General features: G+C 46.0%; 1 protein-coding gene across 2 annotated transcripts in view; it reads right to left on the bottom strand.

Annotated features, from left to right (window-relative positions):
- Positions 1-18,399, bottom strand: part of ME3 (malic enzyme 3) — a 185,032-nt gene that overhangs the window by 62,699 nt on the left and 103,934 nt on the right. For both annotated transcript variants that reach the window (XM_058687542.1, XM_058687541.1), the window contains one exon: positions 3,550-3,625. In XM_058687542.1, coding sequence (XP_058543525.1) covers positions 3,550-3,625 — 76 coding nt within the window. The remainder of the gene's footprint in view (positions 1-3,549; positions 3,626-18,399) is intronic.

Below are 18,399 nucleotides of genomic sequence, written 5' to 3'. Positions count from 1 at the left end.
TCTTATGAAATGTTTATTTTTGAGAGAGAGAGAGAGAGAGAGAGAGTGCGCACATATGCGTGAGTGAAGGAGGGGCAGAGAGAAGGGGACAGAGGATCTGAAGTAGGCTCTGCACTGTCGCACAGAGCCCAACATGGGGCTCAAACTCACAAACCTCAAGATCATGACCTGAACTGAAGTCGGATGCTCAACCAACTGAGACACCCAGGTGTCTCTCACTCCTCTTTAAGGCAACTGGAGAAAACACACCAGCAAACAAGAAAGACTAGGAGTTGGAACATTCTGAACCTTTGAAAGGGCACCTTAGGAGTGTCGGGGGCGGGGCAGGGTTGGGGGGGGGGGGGAGGATCCTCCAGGAAAAGACTGGTGGGGCAGGCCAGAGGCTGGGGTAAGCCGGGGAGCAGCCTGATCAGTCCTAACTGACTTATTTACAAACTATGGACCCAATATTTAGCCCAGCTATGGGCTCCTGGTTTTTCTAGAGAAAGCCAGAAATCCAAGTTTCTATGTTTCCTTTCTCAAATGAAGTCTCCCGATTTTAAAATATTGCCTACCAATTCAAAAATTTGAAAAATCACTGAAGGCCAAGTCAAACATGTCTAGGGGCCAGATTGGCCGGCTGCCCCTTTGTGGCCTGGGATCTGCAGGTAACACAGCCTCCTCCTTGGCTGCTCTCAAGGCCTCTGCAATCTTTCCCCTGCCATGCTTTGCCCTACAGCCTCCCCTTCTACTTCCAGCAATGACCACAACCATTTGAGTGCCTTTCAGTGTTGTACAGACTCTATGGTTAGTCCTCACAAGAAGAAAACAAAGATCAGAGAGCTTATCTACACATACGGCAAGTAAAGGGCAGATTCAAGATGTCTGACCACAAAGCCAGAGCTGATTCTTCTGTAGAGTTACCAGGGACTGATCTTGGGGTTTTTCCCAAGTGAGACAGACAGAAAGGGTGGAGGGGAGGAGCTGGCCCCAGCCATTCACTTGTCCGCTCTAAGCTACTACAGGGGTAGTGGTCAGCCAGTCAGCCCATTTGATCCTCTGTCTCTGGGCTCCTCTCTTGGGCAGCACACAGTCTACTGCAGTTGTTTCTGGGTCAGTCCCTCCAACTAGACTTTGAGCTCCTTGAGTTTGGGCCTGTATACCTTCTTTATCCCGGAAACTACAGGGAAATCATATAGATGTTTACCATGTGATAGACGGAAGCAACCAAATTAGATGCACCGGTCCAGATCTGCCCATGGAACCTCTGCTTGCCCTAGAGGCTTCAGATGTCTCTGTCTATGGTCTGCTCCAGTCCCACCCCATCTGGGGTGACCTAAAGCTCCGTTTCTCTTCCTCTAAAATCACAAAAGTTGCTGTCTCCAACTCTCTGGTAGTTAGCGCTTAGTCCTTAGAAGGGCCTCAAACTATGTTTGTTGAAGTCAACGAGTATTTTTTTAAGTTGTGCCCTGACCAAAGGAGCAAAGAGAACCAGAAATCCAGTCCACGAGCCCCTCACCAAGCCTCTGCCAGCCCGGGGGAATGGGCACCTTCTTCTTACTGTTTAAGAGGGGATGGCTTTTTGTCATTCTTTTGAATTCCTCGTAGCTTGCACGAAGGCACGGCGCGTGCTGGTGGAGACCCCATTTCTCTGCTCCTGGCACTGTGCCTGGTACACGGAAGGCCCTCATCATGTCCGCTGAGTTCATTCACCTCAGCAGGCATCTACTGCATGCCTCCTATGTACAAGGTTTCACCACGGCTGAACCTCCTAGGAAGGTAGACAGATTCGTCTGCTGACATCAGCAGCACATCTGCACAGGGCAGGCTGGAGTTAACTTCCCATCCAGTGAGCTGGCTTCCCTTAACATGGTTCAGATTTTATTATAGCTTCACTAGACACACCCTAGGAACTTGCTTCTTCTGGGATGGAGACCAAAACCCTCAGGGCCAAGGCCTGCATGTAATTGGAGTCTAAGCAGATAAGCGGGGAAGAGAAGCACAGGGCAAAATCACACCCAGACAGAGAGGTACGAAATGAGCTCTTCACCGTGGCCAGGACTGAAGTCCCAGGGTCCTGGCCGTGGCTCGGCCTGGCTCCCAAGAGCCAAGGTCCTGGCCTCCATGCTCTGGTTCTGAATGCTACCACTCCCAGAGAGGGCCAGAAGTGGGTGGAATGCAAAGAGAAGTGTGCAGAAAGAAGCTGTACTCAGTGCCTAGTGCAGAGAGGTGGGAGTCGTTCAGGGAACTGGCAGGAACAGGGAGGGAGGGTCTGGGAGGAAGCAATGCTGGGGTGCCTCAGCCTCCCAGTCCAGCAGGGTGGTGCTGGCATCACCCTGAGAGGTATTTATACTGCGCTCAGTCAGCTCTAGCCCCTCCCCAGCTTGTGGGCCAGAACTACCCTCATGAAGCAGCTAGCAGATGTTCTGCATTTTTGCTTCACATGTTTCATCTGCAGAAGCGACATGATCTTTTTTTTTTAATGTTTATTTATTTATTTTGAGAGAGAGGGGAGAACTCGAACAGGGGAGGGGCAGACAGAGAGAGGGAAAGAGAATCCTAAGCAGGCCTCACGCTGTCACTGCATTGCCTGATGTGGGACTCGAACTCATGAACCATGAGATCATGACCTGAGCTGAAATCAGAGTTGGGATGCTTAACCGACTGAGCCACCTGGGTGCCCCAAAAGTAACAATGATGTTAAATGTGAAAGCCCCCCATGCTCTTCCACAAAAGTCCCTATGGCAGGAGGAGATCTGGGCATGTAGCCAGAAGCTAACAAGTTCCTACAAAGCTTCATGTCTTACATTTTAAAACCAACACAAAGTGTGCATTCTATATTATATCCTGCTTATGATATAAACATGTTTTCCACTTAGATATTTTTCAGTAAAACTGATATTCCAGGAAGAAGGTTTATTTTGTCACTCCATATGTATCACCTCCACTAACTGCATACACCTAGGCATGAAGGTACCGTTCATCATAAGCTTTTCCTCTTGTTGAAGAATATCCTCATCCCATGTCCTCTCTCCAAAGCCTACGTGGCCAAACTCTACCCCTCAATTCAGGGCCCTGCTCCAATGTCACTTCTCCCATGAAGTCTTTCTAAATTCCCCTTAGGCTAGAAGTAATCTCTGCCCTCAACCCTCAGCTCTCTCTGTGTGCTTCCTTTACCTCTGATCAGGTTCCTTGTTAGTCTTTTGTATCTCTGTCTTATTTTCCTCGTGAAAAGTCAGCTAGCAGAGAAGTTCTGATTTCTCCCCAAATCCACCATGGAAACTGGCAGTGTATATTTAGTAGGTACTCAATACATGCTGAACATGTCTTCAGACTACTACTGCTACTACCACTGATGATGATGATGATAAGGGCAATTTCACATGGCTGGGGGTCAATGTAAACCTCTGCTCCATGGTGCGCTTATGCTTGGCTCTCACCGGCCTGTGCTCTGGGTCTGGGAAAGCCTTTGGTGTTGCAGTGGCTCATTTTCTAGCTGAGGATGCCTCTGGTCCCGGTTGAAAGGACTCACCCAACAACAGAACAGTAGCAAAGAAAATGGGACCATACCTTAATATTGTCTTCTGGCCAAGAGTTCAGCATTGTTGCAAGGTGGCCCTTGTCATGAATGGTGATAAACAGCCCCCTAGGAAAAACAAAACAGGTACACACAGAGAAACCAGCCAGTCAGATTACGAACAGAACAAAGACCACAATACTGTCTATCACTGCATCATTTAATTTTTCCCACAGACCTGGGCAAAGGCAACCTCTAAATTGCCTGCCCTGGCCTTACTCCAGTGTCTCCTCTCCATAAGGCAAGGAGTCCACGGGGCCAAGTGCTGTGCCCTCCTGGGGCCTGCGTTCTCCAGAGACTGCCCCTCCCTTCTGCCCTGTAGACCAGGCACAAAGGACCCCAGAATTCTCTGAGGGACCCAAAGCTGCTTCAGGAAACTGTGTCGACCTCTTCTCTGAGTCCTCCTTTGAGTACAGACCACACCACGGTGGGCAGACCCCTACGCCTGGGGCTGTGGCTGGAACATGGACTTGTGGGTTGTGGCATCCAGACACAGGCAGTGGGGGATGGAGCTGGGGAGAGGAGGAGGGGTGGGCTGCCAGATGTGAGACACTTTTCCCTGCATCACTAGAGCCTGTGACTTCTAAATTCAAACTTGGCCTTCCAGACCAGCATGAAGGTGTATCTGTAAAGGTGGGGGTGTGGGTGGAACATTATTTTACATAACAATTCATTAGCATGATTTAGAACTTCTAAAGTTCAGCCCTCTGTATATGGACCTGAGTCTTTTGCCCTGGGATCGGGGTATGAAGATGGGATAGTTCGTGCCACTTCCTTCTTTCCCTTTTGTCCAATACACCCAAAAAGACTCCTTTTGCTAATGAAGCACTCACTGTTTTGCCAATGTGAGGAGGCCAGGGAGTTGTGGGAGAACAGCCTCCCCCACTCTCACTGCCCTGGTGAACTCAGAGAAGACTTCCCAACAGGGCTTCATGGCTTCGTGAGATGCTCACATTTTGGATCTGTTATTTAAATCATGCCCTAGTCAACGATGTCAACACCCTGGGCCCTGTTCTTTAGTCTCAGCAGTCTTGTAAAACTCCCAACTGTGGACAAACCTCCTCTCTGCTCCTTGTACGCCTCCACCCAGGCGGCCGAAGGCAGGCGGAGAAAGTCTTACCACAGGACTGAATGGCACTTCCACAAATCCGTCACTGTCACCCCCCCACCGTGGACTCTCAACAGCCGACCGGTCTTTGTTCTTTCAGTGTTTCTCCAGTCAAAATCCACTCTTTCTACTCTTTGCAAAGACCATTTTAACTTCTCTGTTCTCAAACCTCCAACAAACAGCTTCACCTTCCCCCAACACCCCTAGTGACCTCGCCTCTGATGTCACATGAAGCCACGGGATGGCATCTCTGTCAACCTCCCACCACCAAACCTGCAAACTTCTGCATCTGCAGACAGTTCCTTCATTCCTTCTGTTCCAATGAATATTATAAAGTCTTATGCTTAATTACCTCTTCTCTCCTCTGCACTGTCCATTAACTTCCCATCAGCCCCACAATATCCCCAAACCTTTATCGTCTTACAAACTTCTGGCTTTTGTTAGTGACAGTCTGTTGTACGGACTAAACTTTCTTCAGATAACAATAATAAAACTATTATTTTTTAAAAACGATTATATTATTGTTACAAAGCTTAAGAGTGTATAAAATATACATTTTGAGGCAATGGAGGTTGGCCAAAAGCAGGCAGAAACTGAAAGGGAATTTACCTTTGAAAGCAGGAATTACACCTCTCAAGATTTACGAATTTGCAGCTTCATGTCTGAGGGGAGTCTAGTCTGAAGGCAACTTAGGGCAGCAGAGAGCCTTCCCAGCTCGAGGTGTCAGAGAGGGGAGTTAGGGCTGGTAGAACAGCCAGGAAGTGAAAGGGGGCATTCTGGAAGGGAAGGAGCCACAGAAAGAATGAACTCCCAGGTCTGGGTATAAAACCCGCCCACATCATTAAGCTGCCGACCATCACCTGGGCACACACGAGGGCCTGGTAAAGAAGCCGCAGCTGCGAGCAGCAAAACCCCAACAGAGATTTCAGTTGCTGCCAATCTGGAGAGACAGGGTTTTACACAGAGCTCCTTTAGAATATTCTGGTTACTTTATGCATGTTAGACATTTTCCATCAAAAAAAAAAAAAACTGAAAACAAACCAACAAAGACCACCATGGAACCCCAAACTATTCTTGGCTTCCACGTTCCTTGCCAACACTGTTTCTTCTCTCTCCTCTCTTCCATCACCAAACTTCTTAAAAGCGTGGTCTACACTGGCTGCCTCTGGTTTTTGTCTCCAGCTGCAGCATGCCTTCTCTCACAATCATGTGGCCAAAGCTGCACTTGCTAAGGCCACCAATGACTTCCATATCCCTGAGTATAACAGGGATTTTCATTCTTCATTGCCATCGGCTTCCCAGTAGCGTCGGACACTTTTACCTACTCCCATCCAACCTTCGGCCTCTGTGACTCTCTCTCTGAGTCTTCCTCTTACCTCTGGCTGCTTGAAGTTCTTCGTCTTTCATGGAAGGCCATCCAGCTATTAGGTGTTATAGTTCCTCAAAAACTTGTACTATTCCGCTTTCCTTCCTACCCTTATTACTGTATGTGGCCCAAGGCTTTGGGCCAGTGACGCTCAGATATCCACAGTCCAGAGTTTCTCACCTTTGGTGCTACTGACATCTGGGTTGGAAAATTTTTGCTGTGAGAAGTGAGGTGGCCCTGTGCACTGTAGGGTGTCTGGCAGTATCGCTGGTCTCTACCTACTATGGCAATAGCACCCCCATACTCTGTTGTGACAACCGAAAATATCTCCAGACATTTGTAAATGTCTCCTGGGAGGCAGTGTCACCCCTGGATTTAGAGCCATTGTTCCAGCCCTTTATATTTAACTGTGTGCCTGACACGTCCTTTTGCATGTCTCAAAGGCACTTCAAACTCGGCAGGTCCAAAACCAAGTCTCTGATCCTAACCTCCCACCACTATGACTCAAAGACAGAACAAAACAAAGACCCAAGACAAACCTGATTCTCTTCCCTTCCTCCTTTTCTCAGTGAATATTAACCCCTCACCCCACACTCCCATCTAGTATATACATCTAATTTAACAATCCCAGTCCCCTGGAATCAATCTTCTCCCCTTTAACATAACCCAACGCCAAGTCCTTCAATTCTACCTTCTATGTAGCTCCTGGTTCATACGCTTCTTTCTACCCTAACATCACCTCCCTGGTCCAGGCTCCTATTCTCTCTTCCCTAAAGAGAGAGTGGGGTGTCCTTTGGGGCACTGCCTCTTGTGTGTCTCCAATCCACTTTCCATACAGTATAAAGAGAGGGGTTCTTGAAATCAAAGTCTTACTTTGTTATTCCTTGTGCTTGTCTTCCCATGACTCTTGGAATGAAGACCCAAATCCTTAACATGGCCGACCTGCAAGGCCGTGTGGTCTGGCCCTTGCCAACTTATTATCCTTACTTCACTCTCCCGTCATCTGCCACACTGGCCTTCTTTCCATCCCTCCACGTGCCATGATCTTCTTACCCCAGGACTAGTTCACATACTGTTCCCTTGCCAGGCACACCCTGCGCCTCCTCACTCTTTTTATTTTTATTTATTTACTTAAAAAAATTTTTTTAACGTTTATTCATTTTTGAGAGACACAGTGCAAGTGGGGGAGAGCAGAGAGAGAGGGAGACAGAGAATCCAAAACAGGCTCCAGGCTCTGAGCTGTCAGCACAGAGCCCAATGCGGGGCTTGAACTCACGAACCGCGAGATCATGACCTAAGACGAAGTCAGATGCCTAACTGACTGAGCCACCCAGGCGCCCCTCTCCTCACTCTTTGTTTAGTGGATCCTCCTCATTCTCCTGATGACTTCCGAGTCAAAGCCGGAGCTCTCTGTTACACGTTCTCAAAGTGCCATCCCTGCATACACAAACTTCTTACATTCATTTGTGTGGCTGTTTTGTTAATATGCCGCTACCTCCCTAATTAGACCGTAAGCTTCACTGGGGCAAGGTGAACATTTATTTTGTTGTTGTTGACTACTGTACATCCAGGCTTAGTCCATAATAGATGCTCAACACCTGCTTTGCGAATCAATGGAGTGAGCAAGTGAACCTGAGAATGGCTGGAGGTTGAGGGATGAGAATGAAAGGTGCCGAATAAAGTTGGAGAGAAGAAAATTTTTATGCATGTGGGGTTGTTTCATGCACCAGGGATCACTAAGGCTGGGTGGGGCTGGGCTGGGTTAGACTGTGCCCTGTGGCTTAGACCAGGGGAATGCACATATGAAAGTGGGTGGACACGCTGGGGAAGAAGAAAACCCCAGAGTCTAAGACTTGGGGGATGCAGGGCTCCTTCCATCACATTGATGGAGGGCAATGTGGGTGTTGGAATGACCTTATTCACAAGGTTTGAGAGCAAGTTCCAGCATTTGCTGTGCCATTTTGAAATGACCAAGGGGCACTCAGTCATATCAATCAAGATGAAAACGAGGCATTGGATTGGCTTCTTGGAAGTTGTTTCTTTGAATGATCTCCAGGAAATGTGAGTTTGGAAAATCACACTATGTTCATAATAATGAACTTCAAGGAATGACCTGTATGAGAAAAGCAGCCACACATGGGCCTCCTGAAGTTTAAATAGGGGTACTTGCCTAGTGGCAGTAGAAGGGTAAATGGATCAAGGTGAGTACATAAGCCCAGAACTTTTAAAGAACCACCTTCTCCACCTCCCAAACCAGCCACTGCTCTGAGGCCAGGCCTGAGGAGGTCTTGTTAGGGGTGTATTTCTGCTAGTTTTTACTTCCCCACAGTTGTACTTCTAATATCCATAAGTGATTTCCCCCCTGGGGTTGTCCAGAGCTAGTCACATGGAATAATAATGCCAACAGGATGCCAATTCTTTCCAGCTGGAAGAACTGAGTCCCAGGATCACTGATGACTCACTGAGTGACCTTGGGGAAGTCATTTACCTATACTAATTAATCCCAGTGACGCATTCCTGGCCTCTTAAAGCTCTTAACTTGGCTCTGTTCTGGAAATGTCCCCACCCAAACAACTCTGACTCTCAACATTCCCCTGATAAGATCAAGGCTTACTAGTGATACTTAACAAAAAGCTCACGTACTAAGGGGTTTGATCCATGCACACTATTCCAGATCTTAGCAAAGCTCTTGTGTGATTAATCCTAAACACAGAAAAAGTATGGTTACAAAAATTCTTTGGTACATTAAAACAGTCCCTCTTCGTTGAAGATAAGGAGAGGGAGGAGGGACATTCACTTAAAGTGAATGTTTCACATTTAAATTTGAGTTACTAAAATTTCAAAAGATTTTTTCTCTTTTTTTGCATATATGATTTTATGCTCTGCAGGGATCATGCTATAAAAAATAACACCTTTTGAAATGCATCAAGAGCTTTTAATCACTTCTCAAAGTGCTCTTCCATCTATTATCAAAACTATAGTGGGGGCATCTCAGTGGCTCAGCCAGTTAAGCGTCTGACTCTTGATTTCAGCTCAGGTCATCATCTCGCGTTTAATGAGTTTGAGCCCAGTGATGGGCTCTGTGCTGATGGTGGGGGAGCCTGCTTGGGATTCTCTCTCTCTCTCTCTCTCTCTCTCAAAATAAATAAACTTTTAAACAAACTGTAGCTACAAATGATTGCCCAAATTGATTGCCCTGGATGAGGACTTTGAAATATCTAGTCCAAAGACTTCATTTTATAAAAGAGGAAACGGACATCCAGAGAGGCCACTGTGGCCAGTAGTGAAACATTCCTCTTTGATGCACATTGTTGAGAATGTAAAATGTGCAGAGTGAGGGATTCTGATGATAAACAAATGGACAGCAGGTTTCCAGCAGGATCCTATGGGGGTCTCTTGCCCATCCACCCATTTCCTGGCAGAACTGCATCTGGGAAGAAAGAAAACCTCTTAAATGCCCTCAGCAACCTATTTGCAGGTTTAGCCACTTTGTAGTCAGGGGACACTATCTTTTCCAGCAATACTTGGTGATGGGGTTGGCTGCTATGTCTGTTTCCATGAGGTTCTGATCAAGTGAGAAATGCGACATTCACTCCTCTGCATTCCTTCTTAGTGACCTCAGGAAGTAGATACATAAGCGCCACGGGAGGATCTCCTACCTGCACCTGCTTTGTCTCACCCTGAGACCTCAGACTCACAGGTGTCCCTGAGGCTGGAATAGGGATTTTCAGCTAATTCCCAATAATCCAAAGCACTGAAAATGATGGGGCTGCAAGCGACGCAAGTGTGGTTTTGGAGAAATGGCAGATGGAAGGTAGTACAGACTAGGGGTTAGACGTATGTGCTTTACAACAATAGCCCCTGTGTTCAAAGCCTGCCTCTGCCACTCACCAGCGATGTGGCAATGGACAAGTTACTTCCCTTCCTCAAGCTTCAGTTTGTAACATGACAACATGACACCAGGTGCTTCATATATTTGCTATAAGGACTAAGACAATGCGTATTTAGTTTATCAGAGTATTTGTTGGTATACAGTAAGCATTCAACAAGTGACAGCTCTTAGCGTTGCTGAGCTAGTGTCGTAAGAGTCCAGACTCAGGGAGCGCCTGGATGGCTGTCGCTTGTATCCAACTTCGGTTCAGGTCATGATCTCACGGTCGTGAATTCGAGACCCGCATTGGGCTCTGCGCTGACAGTGCGGAGCCAGCTTTGGATCCTCTGTCTCCCTCTCTCTCTGCCCCTCCCACCTCTTCAAAGATAAATAAATAAAATTAAAAAAATAAAGAGTCCAGACTCAGGAGTCAGACCGCCTGGGTTCAAATGCTGACAAAATGCCAGTGAAGTACCTGGCCCATAGTGAATGCTCGGTAGATTTTAGTAGCTAATTATTAATTTGTATTTTAACTAGAATTATACTAAATCAATGTGCATGTTTTTAAGAGCCACGACTGGCAGTTATATGTGTCTTTGATGAAACAGGAAAACAGTCATAAAGTTTGGTGGAAAATCTTTTCATTATGTGGGTCACTGAGTGAGGGCAAAATACTGGGGTGATACACACTTGGGACTAAAAGTTTTCCATGTTCCCTGCAAGAGCTAATATTCAATGAAAGTGTTATCAAGGGCAGACTGAAAGGAAATACATGGCACAAATGGGCAATATTCATTCATTCATTCACTCACTTATTCACCATTCATGTACTCATCCACTTATCTCTCCATCTATCCATCCATCCATAGGCTTTTTTGAGTATCTCTCTTCCAGGAACACTATTAGGGTTAGACTCTTTATATACATATCTTAATTCTCATGAAAAACTATCAGGTGGGCAACACCCCCATTTGATAAAGGAGATTAAGAAGCACAGATGTGGAGGTAGAGGTGAGATTGAAGCACAGGTCTCTTGATCCCAGAAACGTGGTTCCTTTAGTGTGTGATTTGGGATAAGTCACTTCAACTCTCTGTGCCTTAGTTTTCTCTTCACTAAATGGGAACAATGGCTTCTCCATTATGGAGTGACTGTGGATGAAACAAGCAAGTTCACAAAAACTCTGCACACAAGAAAACCCTACAGACGTGAATCTTGGTGTTCGTCTGACCTTGTCCAATATGGTGAGTCTGAGAGGGGGTTAACGTGAAGTCCTCCAAGAGCATGCCAGTCCTTCTGGTTTCCTGGGGGCCCTTGATGGATGAATTTAGGTGTCAAGAAGCTATCTGAGCCCACAGCTGGGTCTATTTCAGCCTTCTTTCCATGAGAAGGAGCCAGAACCCCATGGAAATGAATGATGCCCTGTGAAGCACTACCTTTGACAGCTGGCGTGATGTTATCATCCTGCTCCAAGGCACAAAGAGAGGTAGGAAGGTGGGAAGCTCCAGGAAGCCCAGGGCTGAGACTCAGAGGCGTTTCCAGCTTTTGAATGAGTTATAGGCTGCCCTGGGGGATCCCAAGGTACTGAACATCCTGCAGTGAGCTAATGTAGCCTGAGCATTCATCAAGGCCAGTGACTCCTCTGAGTAATTAGAACAGAATGTCCTGCACCATGCTAACAAAGATGGGCACCTGGGACAGAGGCACTCCTGGGAATCTCTCCTTGTTAACAGTCATTAAGTGGGACAGCACAAACAAAAAACAAAAAATAACCTTGGCTACTGGTTACTTCCCCCAAATTTTTCCTGTTTACTTCAGGGAAACACTTTTGGACCCTGAAGGAAGAAAAAATACATATAGTGAATATGGCCAATTGCCAACCTCTGGAATCCAGGGCTTAAATAAATACATGCCCTGCTTTATATAACATACAGCCTATTCTCAAAAAGCTGTGAGTAAATAAAGTATCTATACGTAAAATTATATTATACATGCACTTTGGAGGTTGCTGTTTTAGGGGGACCCGCTGAGAATTGTTTGCAAATGTAGATCACTGTCCCCTGATTTATGTCTTTCACAAATTTGGGCTTTCATACTTCAGTTTCTAGAAACAGAACTTAGATTCTCTCTTGGCTGGTGCCTGGACAGCGGGACCCACTGACCAAAGTGGTGAAGTGTCCAGAGAAGTGGGGCAGTGCCCTTCTGCATGGAGCTTTGGGATAAACATACAGAGACAGGGAAGGGATGGAATGATGCTTATGCTCTCTTCTTTCACATACGTGACGCTTGTGGCCTGACAGGCATATCTGTCACGGACTGTTCACCGTGGAGCACAGCTGACGTGACACTTTGGGGTGCAAGTGCTTAAGGGCCAGCGTGCGATTCACCACCTGGTCTTTCCCTTTGCCATGGCAACCTGTCCAGTTCCAGATGAGGCTACTTCACTAGCCTGGTTCCGGAGGGAGGAATCCATGAAGCACCACCTCCAGCTGCCCCACAGAGGACAGGATGCAGGAATACAGAATATATTTTAAGAGTTGAGATTCTTAGGGTTGTTTGTTCTGCCACGTAAGCCAGCCATGGTACTCCCTGTGCAACAAGATCTCCCGGAGGTGCCCTGTACGTAAGACAAATGTTGGGGCTCTGGTGAAGCAGTGGCGAGGGCCCGTCTTCTCTGAGGGACCACCTGGTGCTCTTCATCTCGGCACTGTTCCCACAACAGATCTCGGGCAATGACAGCAGAGAAAAACAATTCCTGATTGGAAATGGTACTATGGCACTGTGAGTTAGTAGTTGGTATTTAGGAAATTAAGTATTTTTTTTTTAATGTTTATTTTTTTGAGAGAGGGAGACAGTCTTGGCCAAGTATTTTCTAGGTTAGAAAAACTCCAAGCCAACTACTACAAGTTGACTCATTCAAAAGATACATTGAAATCCTAAGCCATGGTACTTGTGATCTTATTTGGAAATAGGTCTTTGCAGATGTCATGAGGCTGAGGTCGCAAGGAGGACCCTGATCTGATTATGACAGGTGTCCTTAGAACAAGAAGTGGGGATACATAGGGAGAAAATGGCCATGTAGTGCCGGAGGGGAGACTGAAGTGATACATCTATAAGCCAAGGAATGCAGGAGTTGCTGGCAAACAGCACGAGTTAGAAGAGGCAAGGAAGGATTCTCCCCTAAGATCTCAGAGAGAGCACAACTCTGTGGCCACCTTGACTTCTGGCCTCCAGCACTGTGAGACAATAACTTCCTGTTGTTCTAAGCCCCCAGTCTGTGCTGTTTTATTACAGCAGCCTCAGGAAGCTAATGCACCAGCTGTCCACCATCCGTGCAGCAGCCAGGAGCAGTGGCAATCACGACTCTTTCCCTCCTAAAACTCCAGTGGGATGGAATGTTGCAAGGGCAGGTGCCAGTGAGGTTTCCTCCATCCAACAAAGGCCTGTAAATTACATCACTATCTCCAGTTTCCATCAGGAGCCAGAAAAATCCGCTTAAATTTTAGAATTCAGTTACACGAAAGAGAAAGAAAAACAAAGATAATGTTCACTTAGGAGAGTGTTATTTCTTGAGAAAAAGACTCTTAACCCTTATCTCTGCCTGCAGAGGACTAACCCTTAGAAGTTTCCTAAAATAGAACTGGGGGGATAAAAACCTAGCAAAATCCACTCAAATAGACAACATTCATTTAGGCTTCTTGTTACCAAGTCCAACACAAAAGAAGGACTTAATTAAAACAGGGTTGGTGACACAAGGCAACACACCGAGGCCGGGCTTAGGAGGAGGGACGTACACGTTCAACTCTGGAACAAAGGCTCAGTGTTGCCACGAAACCACCATTCCACACATTTTTGGCAGGACAGACACATTTTTGGGCAGGAAGGGAAGCTATCCTCTGAAATACTGCAAGAGGCTATCTGTAGGGTCCAGCAATGGTCTCCCGGAGCCAGCAGCACAGCGGGACAAGGTAGGTATGAGAAGTGCCAAGGGCTTCTGCAGCCCAGCACCTGGTGAGGCACAGCCTGAGGCCAAGGTGAGGAAGCTGTCCCTGCCTTGGAGAAACTTAAAAATCATATCCTTCCTTGATTCTGTCAAGTGTCCTCAGGGACTGTGGCTAAAGTAAGGGATGAGTTTGTGGTAGGTCTCTCACAATCCTTTGGTTTTATTTTCTATCTTGAGAAACATTTTGATTATTTTAATCCGCTGAACAACCATAGCTAATTTCCTGAACCTTGGACAGCCCATCCTGTTTCCATTCTGTCGCCCTCTAGGTGGGATGTCACGAGGGGCCTGTGGAGGCCCCCTTTCCTTCCGACCCTCCCAGATCACAAGTGATGTGGAGTGTTTCTGCCCTTGGAGTGAGGCATAAGGGTGAGGACTGAGATGTTTGCCACGTGACTCCTTCAGTGGGATCGCGGAGTGGGCATGGCTTCCTGGATCCCTTGTGCTTGAGGTTAACATCTGCCTTGCCCCTGCACAGGTTCCATGCATTCTGCTTCCTGCCAGGCATTGTGCAGGGCACATGAATGAGACTGATTCAGTGGGGTTTTCTGATGGAGGCAGATCAGGGGGGAAAAAAAATGAAGTACACTGTGGTGTAACAGAGAGCTTGCTGGAGGACGGGGAGAACTACAGAATAAGCAGGCCCAGGACAGCGAAATCACAGGGTGAAAAGAGCCACAGAGCTGGGCTCAGAGTCCCCAGTCTAGGGCGCTTTGGCTCCACCGTCCCCTTTCCCTTCCTCTTGCTGCTGTGGGATGATGCCCACCACGCAGACTCAAAGCCTCAGATGGGCAGGGACCAAATCCACAGTTTCCATTGACCACAGGTCCCCCAATATAGCCCTATGGACACTGTATCCCTTCAGAAAGGGATTTCCAAAGAGATGATCTCTTCCTTTCTCTCCTTCCCCGAATGTGGGAATGGAGTAGTCAGGACCAGAGTGCCGGTGTGTCCACTACCACATCTAGCCCTGTGAATTTGAGAAAGTTACCAGACCTCTCTGAGGCTGCTTCTCCATCTGAGAAATTTAGGATTCTGTGACATAATCTAGCAAGACCTGTACTTTCCAGGTTGTTATCTGCAAGGATGCAACGGCATGAGCAAAGACAATGAATCAGTGACACCAATACTGTAGTTCATGACAAATATGTACAAAGGGGGAAACTGAGTAATAAAAACATATAATAAAATGAAAATGAAGCTTTCATAAATTTTTGTAGTATAAGCAAAAAAAAAAACATAATAAAGGAAAAAAGAAAAAGAAAAAAGAAATCCATGCACTTTTTGGATCTGTTGCAAGAGCACGGATTTGGAACAAGAGAGACCCCCAGTTCAAATTCCAGCTCTAACCAACCCTTACTCGCTTGCTGGGCAACTTTGACAAATTACTTAACCTCAGTATTAGTTGCTTATTGTTTAAATGGAGTTCTAATTAGTAATTAACTTAATAATTAAATCCATCTCATAAGTTTGTGTGAGCATTAAATAACATAATACAATGTCAGTCACAAAGTAGCCTCTCCATCAAATCTTAAGTCGGAACCTAATAAATATTTACCAAAGGAACAAGTATCAGTTCAGTTCACCTCAAAGGGACACTGAATTTTGTACCATGGGTCACAGACAGGGTGACTACATATTATGGCTTGCCTGTGTCTTGGCACAATTATTGTTTGATTTCCTTTTCACTTTCAAAAACATATTGATCTGCACAGTCTATGACGCTCAATACTGCAGACATTTATGGGATGCCTAGTGTGGAAAGTCAGGCCCATCTTTCTGGTGCTGTTGTTCTGAATCCTTTCCCTGTGTTGTCATTAATTATAACCCTACTAGTAACACAAGGCACCTGTGAAGTGGCTAATATCACCCAGTCTTTTGCTCTCTCAACTTTTAGGAAAAGTCTACAGCATACTTTGTGCCAAACTCTGCAGAGTTGGTGTTGAACCCAGACAAAGGATGGAACCTTCAAGGTGATAGACCTGCAAACCTTTTAGTCTTGCTTCCTTGTGGGTCTGATCTTTGGCCTCAGGTAACTCATCATTTTTACCTCAGCTGCTGTGTGAAGAAAGAAATAAAGGAATGGAAAGGAAAGGAAAGGAAAGGAAAGGAAAGGAAAGGAAAGGAAAGGAAAGGAAAGGAAAGGAAAGGAAAGGAAAAAAAAGAGAAAGCAAGCAAGCAAAGAAGGAAGGAAAGAAAGAAATGAAAGAAAGAAAAAAAAAGAATTTGGGGGGGATGCTATGTTCTGAATGCATCCCCCCAAATTCCCATGTTGAAATCCTAATGCCCACTGTGATTGTACTGGGAGGTGGCGCCTTTGGGAGGTGATTCGGTCATAAGTCCGGAGCCCTCAATGAATGGGAGTAGTGTGTCACAAGAGGTCCTGGAGAGTTCCCTAGTCCCTTCCTCCATGTAAGAATAAGGAGAAATCTGCCACCTGGGACAGCCCTCACCCAACCATGCAGAGCCCTGAGTTCAGGCTTCCAACCTCCAGTGTCTGCTGTTTGTCAACCACACAGTCTGTGGTACTTTGTTACAGCAGACTGAATGGACTAAGACATGCCCACTGGAATACTTTACAAATACTACACCATTTACTCATTGCCACAAACCTGGGAGCCAGCTACAGTTTCTATTTCCACCTGAAAATACTGAGGCTGGCTGAAACGAGGTAACATCACCGAGACAGAAAGAAGGCACTGTGCCTTCAGGTGTGTTGTTGAAGTGGAAGGAGACATTTGTAAAACACCAAGCTTCTGTCAGCATAGACAAAGACTGGAGTAACTTTCGCCTGGTAAGCATCTGACTTCGGCTAAGGTCATGACCTCACGGTCCCTGAGTTCAGGCCCTGTGTCAGGCTCTGTGCTGGCAGCTCAGAGCCTGGAGCCTGCTTCCAATTCTGTATCTCCCCCCGCCCCGCCCCCGCCAACCCCCAACCGCCCTTTCTCTCTCCTTCTCTCTCTCCACCTCCCCCACTCATGCTCTGGCTCTCTCAAAAATGAATAAACATTAAAAAAAATTAAAAAAAAACTGGAGTAACTTTCTAATTATTTTTCTATGTTTTTCCTTCCCAGAATTTGCAAATCTCAGCTATTCCTCTGGTGTCATTGATTATGAATGCTTTTTGGCAGGAGAAAATTGTTCAAGGCGCATTCCAAGGGTTGGAGAGGAATTTCTCCATCTGTTCTCTTTGAATTAAAAGGATCCTGATAAGGTGTGCAAATAGCTGAAGAAGAAAGTGTGGTTTTCATTTAAGAAGCACGCACACGGAAGAGCTAAAGAGTGTGCCTTGTATCTCCATCGTCATTGGCTGACTGAACAATTTATAATCAGGAGGACAAAAAAGGTCCCATAATGGAAATTTCAGCTGCAATTGACACCCCTGTCCAAACAGCAAATCGGTTCAGAATCTAAACATTCTCATTTTGCAATTCACAGATGCTTCCAATTAGAATAGGGAAGGTTAATGTGGTTTCAGCTGTTACTTGAAAATATTAAAATGTGCCAAGAAAACGCAGACAGAGTTGGTACAAAGGAGTTTCTTTTTCTACTGAAATATTTACTCCTCCAAAAATAATAACCACAGAGGCTTCAGGCCCCCTCTTCCCAGAGAAGTCACACTTAATACTCTTCACTTTCTTTTATGGTGGTGAACATGGTACAGACCCACACAGGCTTCCACTTCATAAAGCAAACAAACACCTTCCTGGGGTCGAGAAGAACTCTAATCTGGGTCTCTGGGCAATAAGTATTTTGGAACATGGCTGCGCTCTAACATAAACTTCTGATTTATCCAAGGAAATAATCATCAAACCTGAGAGTCTGAAATCGCGATACCACCGACTCAGAGGCCAACGCACTGCTTGTTTACAGGTACCTGCGAGATAGGGAGGGAAAAACATCCTGTTTGTTTTTCCAAAGCAGATTTGAGGAGTAGTCACACATATTCTTTTTCCACTGAGTCATAAATTTCTGAGGCCTCAGTTTGAGAAATAGGCTAGGAGCTCAGAACCCTATCCGAACCCACTCAAACAATGGGCCCCACGCCAAGGACAAGCTGAAACTGTAAAAGCTCGAAAGTTTCATGCTAGCATTTATGAGACAATTCTATGGGCAGGCATCTGCATTCTATCTTGAAGCAATTTGTAAGCGGAAGACTCTGCCCACTTTAATTTATTATATAAACATTTCTGGGGCTATCATTGCATATTAGTCATGAAAGCTGGAATTTAATAAAGGAGAACAGAATGCAGTTTTCAAAGAGGACAAAAGTTCACTGGGAAAACATATGTGCAAACCTCAGGGACCCTGATCACTGGAAGCAAATGTAAGAGACAGTTAAGTGCCTGAAACCAAATGTCTGAAAGGGCCGCTCAGCAGGAGTAACAGGGGCGGGGAGACATTTAACTTCACTTGTCATTCTGATGGAGTTGAGTCTCCCAACTATAAATGTTAAGGGAAGAAGTCTCACAAAACTCAAGATCAGGAATGTTCAAG

The sequence above is a fragment of the Neofelis nebulosa genome, chromosome 10 (assembly GCF_028018385.1).
Source record: "Neofelis nebulosa isolate mNeoNeb1 chromosome 10, mNeoNeb1.pri, whole genome shotgun sequence".
Lineage (NCBI taxonomy): Eukaryota > Metazoa > Chordata > Mammalia > Carnivora > Felidae > Neofelis > Neofelis nebulosa.
This window is presented reverse-complemented; position numbering and strand designations above follow the sequence as displayed.